At 31.2% G+C, this 9,788-nt stretch overlaps 1 protein-coding gene across 1 annotated transcript; it reads right to left on the reverse strand.

Moving 5' to 3' along the window:
- Positions 1 to 1,379: 1,379 nt before the first annotated feature.
- Positions 1,380 to 8,119, reverse strand: LOC114185510 (cinnamoyl-CoA reductase 1-like). The gene is made up of 6 exons (XM_028073271.1): positions 7,934 to 8,119; positions 7,636 to 7,805; positions 7,368 to 7,559; positions 2,139 to 2,301; positions 1,832 to 2,018; positions 1,380 to 1,746 (listed from the first exon to the last, which is right to left on the reverse strand). Exons 1-6 carry the CDS (start codon positions 8,052 to 8,054, stop codon positions 1,602 to 1,604), a joined length of 978 nt encoding a protein of 325 aa, XP_027929072.1. The 5' UTR covers positions 8,055 to 8,119; the 3' UTR covers positions 1,380 to 1,601.
- Positions 8,120 to 9,788: the final 1,669 nt, after the last annotated feature.

A 9,788-nucleotide genomic window follows, 5' to 3' on the forward strand; every position in this document is an offset into this window, starting at 1 on the left:
AGAAGCAAGGAAATGGAAGACGATGAATGGAGAACATCAAACAAAGAGAGGGAAAGCGAGAATAGAGCAAAGCGGGAACTGGTGAAGTGAAGAAGAATGTGAAACGCCAGCACCAACATATAAGTGCAGTTTCTAAAATTGCAAAATGACTTCACCAAACGTCTTTTGGGGCCCAGAACAGTGTCAGCCCATGACACTTCGTTCGTCAAATCCAAACCGCTATAAAATATCGGAAGACATATTACCATACTAGCAAATCTCGTCAGTATGGTTGCGTCTTAATATTCTTTAATAATAAATATTTTCAATATATTTGATATATCTAGTAAGGCATCACATTATGATTATTGTTGTTATTTATTCAAAATAAGTCATTATTTTACTGATATTGGTTAATATCATGTTACCTACTTTATAAAGAAGGAAATATATAAATCTAAATTAATTACTAATAGTAATCATCAAAATTTTGACTATAAAAAAATAGTGTTTAAAATTTATTTGGTAACAAAAACTTTATTTATTAATATTATAAACCAATTTAAAATCTAATTTACAAATTAATTATAATTTTTTATTAATAATAATAATTTTAATAATACATAATTCTTAATTTATAAATTAATTATTATAATAATAATTATTTTTTGTCTTTAAAATTAGTTACGATTTAAAGATATTTTTGTAGTATAAGATTTGAGTTACAATAATTACTCCTGATTGCTTCAGGCAACCCCTTGTGATAAAATAGCAATATAAAACAATCACAATTAAAGTACCACTGATTGGATATATTTTCGCTTTTGTGAGTAACGATATTAGCACTCAACGTACTAAAGTGCATGCTCACATAAGTAATTGAAGTAATAAGTAAAAGTTTGCACACCAACTATTCATAATTTGTGTATCCCATTACTTATATCTAAGACCTCAACATAGCCAGCAAATTAGGCATACGAAAACTGCACATTACTTGCTTAGAACATCTTCTTAAGAATTTAAGTATGACTCTAAATCTTACATCGATTAAAAATGAGAAAGTAGAGTATTATATAAAATTAAAGATCTATAAATTCATAATCTTAAGATTTTGAATTGAGAATGATGTCAATATCTTATGTGATTAGGTTTAAGTCTTATTAGTATTTATTCTCTCCGATGAAACTCCTCCTTTGAAACCTAACACATCTAACAAACTTTAAAACCTAACACATCTAATAGACATTATGCAGGATTTTGATAGAAATGTATTTAGCGTATCGTGTCTACATTGTCATTGCGTAGTTCAATGACCAATCAAAACACCCTTCCTTTATATGGGTGTCACTAATAGCCACATGAGCAATACAAAAAGACAACACATCAAGTACGTCTGATCCTTTGTGATACTGATTTTGAATAAGGAAAACGGATAATGGTGAATGTAAAAGATGTTTGAAACTTGATTATCACTCGTACAAACCACACCAAGAATGACTTATTTCAGTACTTATCAGTTCTGATATAATTCTTATTCTACAATAAACTTACTCATAAGGAAGAGCATAAGAAGCCAAAAGAACAAGTAAAGAAGGTTCCCACATTTGTTTAAGGGTGTCACCTTAAAATTTGGCAAACCCCTTTTCCCTCAAGCTTTCCACAGTATCCTTGAGGCTCACTTCCAAAGGAGTAAATTCAAGTCCCAAACTCCTTGCTCTTTCCTTCGAAAACTGATATGCTGGTGGATATGGCTTATCGTCCACACACCTATTAATATTGTTGAAAGAGTGAAAGGGTATTAGAAAATATGAATCTTATGCAATCTTGAAATTATGAAAATAAGTATACTCACTTATCTGGAAGTGGCAAAGTTGGGTATAAATCACGTAAAATCTGCACAGCTTGTGAGTGGTGAATCACTCTCTCAACTAGAATATATCTTCCATTGGCTGAAGCATTCTCATACGCTAGAATATGAGCATTTGCAACATCTCTCACGTCGATCCATCCCAAAGTTATGTTTTTAAACGTTGGCGAACCTGTATCAAGGCCATGCAATGCAACAGTTTCTTCAATCATCTAAGAAGTTTCACTTCAAAAACTTGCATGGTGTAATGAAGATCGATGCAGACAAAGCAAGTAATAGAAATAGTAATTACCATTAATAAAATTTAAAACTGCAGCAGCACTGGTGTTAAGCTCTGGTTGCAAGAGAGGTCCACTAACCAATGCTGGGTTTATTGTGACCAAGTCAATATTGTTTTCTTTTGCAAATTTCCACGCAGCCTCTTCGGCCAAAGTCTTTGAAAGATCATACCATCCCTAAAACATAAATGCCAAATAGGAACAAATGTCAACAACATTCTAACATAATTTATAACTCCGTGCTAATATTTGAATAAATATAACTATAATTTTGGTACCATTTTTCTATTGCATATAAGATTATCTCATATCGTATGAACAAAGTGGGAGCAGATCAACTTGTTTTGTAGTGCATATGGGCACGATAATAAGTAAATAATTGTTGGTGTTTAGTTTTTTTTTTAAGAAAAGTACAACTTCGGCTACAACATGAGATTGGCCCAACTCGGCTAGACATGATCTCAAGCCAACTCGTTTCGACTTAGGTATGGCCAACTTGTTTCAATTTGGATTTGAACTGACTGAACTCAACCTCAGTTTAGGTCTGGACTAGAGATGGCAACGAGACGGAGTGAGAACGGATTTCGCTATCTCATACTTATCTCCGTAGAAAAAGTTCATCTCCATCCTCATACCCAAACCTAAAGGTATCAAACTTTTGTACTATCCACATCCCCACCGAATAACGGGTATAATCTCGTATCCATACCCATACCCATACTCATACCCATACCCATTTTCTTACTACTTCAACATTAATTTTAATTAAATTTTATAAAATAATAAAAAATTATGGTAAAGAAGACATAATATTATCAAATATTCAATATTAAAAGAATGTTTGTTTCTTCGATATCAAATACTTTAAAATAAATTATAATTGTTTACATTTTAGATTATAGTACCAAATAAAATTTCATGAGAACCAAAACATTTATTAAATTTATAAATATTAATGAAACATAGTTAATAAAATTTAAAAATATTTTTTAAAAGATATAAAAGGAAAACAAATATTCAAATTAAAATATATTTTAAATGTTTGTTTACTTCAAACTTTTAAATTCTAATGAATCTCTTTTTTATACACTAATAAAAATTATAATACATCATTTGGTCAAAATGATACAAAGAACAAATAATAATCATAATAAAAATTTAAAATAAATTATAATTGTTTACATTTTAGATTATAATACCAAATAAAATTTTATGATAACCAAAACATTTATTAAATTTACAAACATTAATGAAACCTAGTTGATAAAATTTAAAAATATTTTTTAAAATATAAAAGGAAAACAAATATTCAAATTAAAATATATTTTAAATGTTTGTTTACTTCAATTTTGAAATTCTAATGAATCTTTTTTTTATACACTAATAAAAGTTATAATACATCACTTAATCAAAATGATACAAAGAACAAATAATAATCATAATAATAAAATTTTAACATAGATCTTGTATCTTTTCAACTTCAATTATGTTGGATGGTGATAAAAAAATATTCATGACAATTACATTAGTTTTTCATGTTGTAGTAAATAAAAGTTATTTATACAATTATAGTGAAAAAATTACAGTATGATTGATAATAACTTAGAAAATAAAAAATAATTAGATAAATATATCGAAATTGTATTCTACATAATGAAAATAAATAACAAATAAAAATATTAAAAAATTAACAAATGTTTAGAAACAATTTGAGAGACTATTGAAAGAAATCGCACAAAGAAAAAATAAATGTATAATTAAGGGCATGATAAGATGAAAAATACCTTAGAGATCTAAGGAAATTTTTCAAATATCAACATATATACTCAATGGTTGAGAAATAACAAAAATTATTTTGGCGAAACATAAGAGTTCTTCAAATGACACAAAAATTAATAATAATAAGTAAATTTTTTTTTATATTACCTAGTAAATGAAAGGTTTGTGCTATTAAATACTTAAATTGAGAGTATTAAACATTCTCATGTGAAAGTAAAATATAAAATAAATAAAAATATTAAAAAATAATAGAAATATTCAAATGTGAGACATAATTTTTTTTTTAATTGACATACATCTTTTTAACATAACTACATAAAGGTTATGATAAGATGAAAAATATAATGGAGATGTGAATGAGTTTCATGACAAACCAAATAATTAGAAGAAATAAAAAATAGAAAGTATATATATATATATATATATATATATATATATATATGGTTACTTAATTAATTATGAATATTTTAATAATTTAAACGGGGATGAGTATTATGGCAGAGATATATACATCCTCATACCCATCCACATACACAATTGAACAAGTCGGGGATTCCCCACACCCATACCCATACTCAGTCAATGTGGGGATTCCTCGTCAAAATGGGAACGGGTTCTGGTAATACCCACGGGGGCAGGTTTATTTGCCATCTCTAGGATGGACCAAAACTCAAATGGACTCAACTTGACTTGGATATGGGTTAACAAGACTCAACTTGGGATCAAGCAACTTAGTTCCACCTAGGTACACCAAGACTAACTTAGCTTGACTTGAGCCCAGGTAGTCTAGACTCAACCTTAACTTGATTCAACTAGCCTCGACCTTGGCTTGAGCCAACTTAACTCACCTAGGATAGGGTTGACTTAGCTAGACTTAGGTTCGAGCTAACATCACAAGTCTTGCACTTGGACAGACTTAGCTAGATGGGCTCGGGCCTACTTAACTTGACCTGCACCTTAGTCATCTCAACCTTAGACCGAGCTAACATGTCTCGACTTCAGACCTAACCGACTCACCCCTACCTCGCTTCAGACCATCTTAAATTGATTTAGGCCTAGCCGACTTGGCTAAACCAATGACCCAGACAACTTGCCTTGATCAGGTCAACTCAGCTTAACCTGGGTCCAAGTAGACTCGGCTCAACCTGAGTTTGATTAACTTGCCTCTACTTCAACCGGGCTAACTAGTCTCGACCTTAACTCCTATAGACTTAACTTGACTTGAGTTCATATCGACTTGACTAAACCTTGGTTCGGGTTCACTCAACTAGTCATACGCTTAAGCCAACTCAACTCAATCAATGTTTGGATCAATTGAACTCTGCTTGAGCCCACCCACCTCAATCTTGGTAGACTTAACTCAACCTGGGTCAAGGTCAATCGACATAACTTGGAATTGATTAGGCTCAGATCAACCTGGCCCTATGCCAACTTTGATAGGCATGGACCTAGACTGAATCGGCTAGATATGGGCCTGATCCGAGTCAGCTCAACATAAGTTCTTGCCAACTCAACTCGACCTAAGCCTAAGCCAAATCAATGTTTGGATCAATTGAACTAGACTTCAGCCCACCCACATCAATCTTGGTGGACTTGGCTCGACTTAGGTCAAGGTCAATTTGGCACAACCTGGGTTTGATTAGACTCAACTCAACCTGGTCTCATGCCAACTTTGATAGACATGGACCTAGACTGAATTGGCTAAATGTGGGCCTGGACCGAGTCAGCTCAACATGAGTTCTTGCCAACTTAGCTCAACCTAGGCCTAAGCTAACTAGGTTGAACATGGGATCAGGGTGCTCTCAGCTTGACATGGTTCAAAGTTGATACGACTTGATTTGGGTCGAGACAAAATTAGTTTGACTCTGGTGGATTTGGCTCGACTAAGGCCATGGTGACTCAGATCAACCAAGGTTCGAGCAGACTAACTAGTACAGGATCATACCAACTCAGCCCGACCTAGGTCCAAGTTGGCACTTTTCAACCTAGTTTCGGGATCAACTTGACTTAATCTTGGCCTAGCCATCTTAACTCGAGTTGGTACAAGGCTGACTTGACTTGACCTTGGCCTAGCTGACTCAACTTTAGCTAGGCTCGGGTCGACCTAGCTAAACTTATGTCTAAACCAATTAGGCCCAACCTGGGTTGGTTAACTTGGCCACGAAGCCGTCTCAAGTCAACTTAACTCAACTTTTGGCCCAAACTAACTTAGATTGACATCTAACCTAGACCAACTTGAACACACCTTTGATTTGAATATTAAAAATCCAAAAACTTATTCAATCTTATCTATATCCAATTAAAAGGTTTGAACTTAAAATCCAAAACTATGAATTTGGATTTGAGATAAATTCATTTAAATAGACTTGAAAGTAAAGGCTTAATTAGTATTTTAGTTTCTATATTTAGGTCTATAATTTATTCGTTTCCTATACTTTTTCTTTACTCAATTGAGTCCTTTTTTAAATAGAACCGGTGTAATTCATTCTATTAAATTGATGTTAACACTACTTAACGAATTATCACATGTTAGTCCAAAAAAATATCCAATTCATATTTATTCTGAATGTAATTAAATGGATTGAATGAAAATTAAAAAAATTTGAATTTGAATTTAAGATTAACTCGTTTAAATAGACTTTAATTATGAATTTGAATTTTAGATAAGTATATTTAAATATATCCGAGCATTATATATTGGATTTTACAATTAGAATTTTTTTTTCTCACTCTTAATATTAATTTTCCCCAATGCAATGTAAGAGAGCATAAACAGATATAGTATAATGTTGGATTGAACACACTCTCCGTAAATCTAGCAATTCAATTATCATTTGATTCACCTAACACTTGACCATTGATCGTATATGCAACGATCTCCCTTAACAATTATATTGCTAAGAGTCGAACTTAGGACATTGATTTTATCGTTGATTAATACAATAAAATAAGTATTAAAAATAGAAAAATAATTTTTTGACTACTAAATTTTGACAATTTTCTCTTATAAACTTAGGTGGCATCTTTTAAGAGTTTTCATTTTTTTCATTTTTTCATTTTCTCATTCTCAATGTTTCAAAACCACTTAAAAGATGATACCTCATATTGTAAAAAAAAATTGTTAAAATTTAGTAGTCAAAATATTATTTTCTTTAAAAATAAGATAATAATAGCAATAAAAGTACAACATACAAAATTCAAAGAAAAATAAACATATAAATAAATATGTAAATGATTTTTTTTATGTTTAACATATAAAACATTTTCGATGTTAAACATACAGCAACTATATTTACTAGCATATAACGAAGTTACGTGAACAGTTTTTCGATCTCATTATAACTAGCTTGGTAAAATTTGCTTGAGTCAAAACAAAATAGTTTCATTGAAGTACGTGAACTTTATTTTCAGCCAAAGCTTATCAAAGCATGCAATGAAAGGTTATTAGAGTAAAATTCACATACCTCATTTCTAATACAGAACTCTGGGTCGGAAAACCAAGTCTCGTCAAGCACAACATCAGGGGTTTTAGGCCTGTCGTTGCATGCAACTGCGGCAACAGAAGAAGTTACAACCACGCGTTTCAGAGTCGCCGACTTCAAACACGATTTCAGAACATTCAGAGTCCCCTTCACAGCTGGATCCAACAACTCAGCCTGAAACACATAATATCATGTATAATCCACACATAAAACAAATGCACAAATCCCACTGCAAACCAAACAAACAAACCTCCGGGTCCTTGGCACCAAAAAAAAAGGGAGATGCAGTGTGAAACACAGCATGACAACCTTGAACGGCAGAGTCAAAGGAACCTTCTTCTAGAAGATCGGCTTTGAAGAGTTGCAATCTCTCCTTCGCACCATCAAGGTTAACCAAATGATCTACCTTCTTGGGATTACCTGCATCACCAATCATGTATGAGTTGTGTTGTGGATATTAATATTTGTCTCACTTTCATTCTTAGGTTGATGACAAGAATAAATAATCAGCCATAGAAGCAAAATCATAGAAGAAAAAGAAGAGATACTTGGGTCGCGAACAGTGGCCTTAACAGTGTAACCGCGTTGGAGAAGAAACTTGACGAGCCAGGAAGCGATGTAACCGGAAGCGCCGGTAACACACGCTACTTTGCCAGCGCCGGTGCTCATTCTGAATTATGTTCGTGTGCTCTGAGGTGAGTGTTGAAGTTGTGCTGTGTTAACTGAGCCTGAGAGTGAGATTTTAAAAGAAGCAGAGTGGTGGTGTTGAGAAGACCACGTGGCATAGTAGTTAGACATTAATGTAAAGGATCGAACATGTGGAAAAGGCGACAAAAGGGATGATGTTAAATTTATAGTTGAGTGTTGGGTGAGCTATCTTTACTGTAGATTCTATTGACCTGTAAGATATAAGATTTGGTTATGTTTACGTTGGTTCTGATGTTAAATTTTTAGTCTTAATGAAACTTTTTTCATCTCTGAAATAATATAAATATATTATAATTGTTATAAATATTTAGGATATATATATATATATATAATTTTATATATGTATATTAATTATGTTTTAAAATACGGTTAAATATGTTTTTGGTCTCTTAACTTTTAGTGAATTTTGGAATTAATCTATTTCAAAAATTTGGACCAATTTAGTCTTTCATCTTTCGAAATATGTTAGCCATTTTAATCAAATTTTGTTAGGTTTATTTGATGTTACGTACGCATTTCAGAATTGTATTTGAGTTGTTTATATTGTTTGACACACTTTTACTTTAATGTTAAGTCAAATACTATTATGAAATGCGCTTGAAATATCAAATAAACTTAATAAAATTTGATTAAAATGACTAAATTTACCTATTTCAAAATATGAATGATTAAATTGGTCCAAAGTTTTAAAATTGACTAATTCATTGAAAGTTAAGGGAGTGAAAACATGATACAATTTTGTCTTTTTTTCGTTAAATTTCTTGAATCAGACCAAGGTTTTTTCATCAAAATTGAAGTTTTGAATAATTATGGTTTGCTTTGTTGGTGTAATTAACATAATCCTAGTATCAATTTTTAATGAAAAATTATTACTCTACTTCAAGAAATTTAATGAAAAAGATCAAATTGCATCAATTTCTTTAAAATTGGAACCAAATTGAAACTAAAAAACACTAAAGGGCCAAATTTACACTTTTGAACGAAAAATGGACCAAAAGAGTAATTTAACTAAAATTTTGACACCTACAAAATATTGACCGAAAATCCACCACTCTCTTCGATCACCCAAATTGATTATCACTTGAAAGTCTCATGTCATCTTGACATGTTATCTCTACGAACTTAAAATATAAACTAAAGTATATGAATTTTTCACATAAACACACCCTGCTCTAATAGATCAAGCTCGTTAGGATCTCATAAAAAAATATAGAAAAAATTATTACTTTCAACCGATGTTGTGTACAAACAGTTAATTCCACTATTTTAAGGATCGGACAAGTACGACAAAGATTTCTTTAAATGGAAAGAAAGTCAAATTAAGCCTAATTTATTAAACAAAGAAGTAGGTTATAATAATAATGATAAGAAAATAGAGGAACTTTTCTGATATAAGAAAATAGGGGTTCTAGAAACTCCTTTTAATGTCCAAATAGTGCACAATCCAAAGAGATTCGTTGTTCGAATTTTTCTAGAAGATATATTAAAAGTATAGACCATCACTCACATATCATTTTTAATATGAAATTTTAAGAACCAATATTATGAGGTTTTTTTCTTTTTTATTATATATTATTCAAATTTTTTATTTTTAAAACTCTCAACTTATACTCATATTCTCAACTTATACTCCTACTATAAAGGTTTACTAGAAAGAATAGGAGTGCATAAGAATTAAATATCAATTAGCATACT

This window comes from Vigna unguiculata, chromosome 1 (assembly GCF_004118075.2).
Source record: "Vigna unguiculata cultivar IT97K-499-35 chromosome 1, ASM411807v1, whole genome shotgun sequence".
NCBI classification, from domain to species: Eukaryota; Viridiplantae; Streptophyta; class Magnoliopsida; order Fabales; family Fabaceae; genus Vigna; species Vigna unguiculata.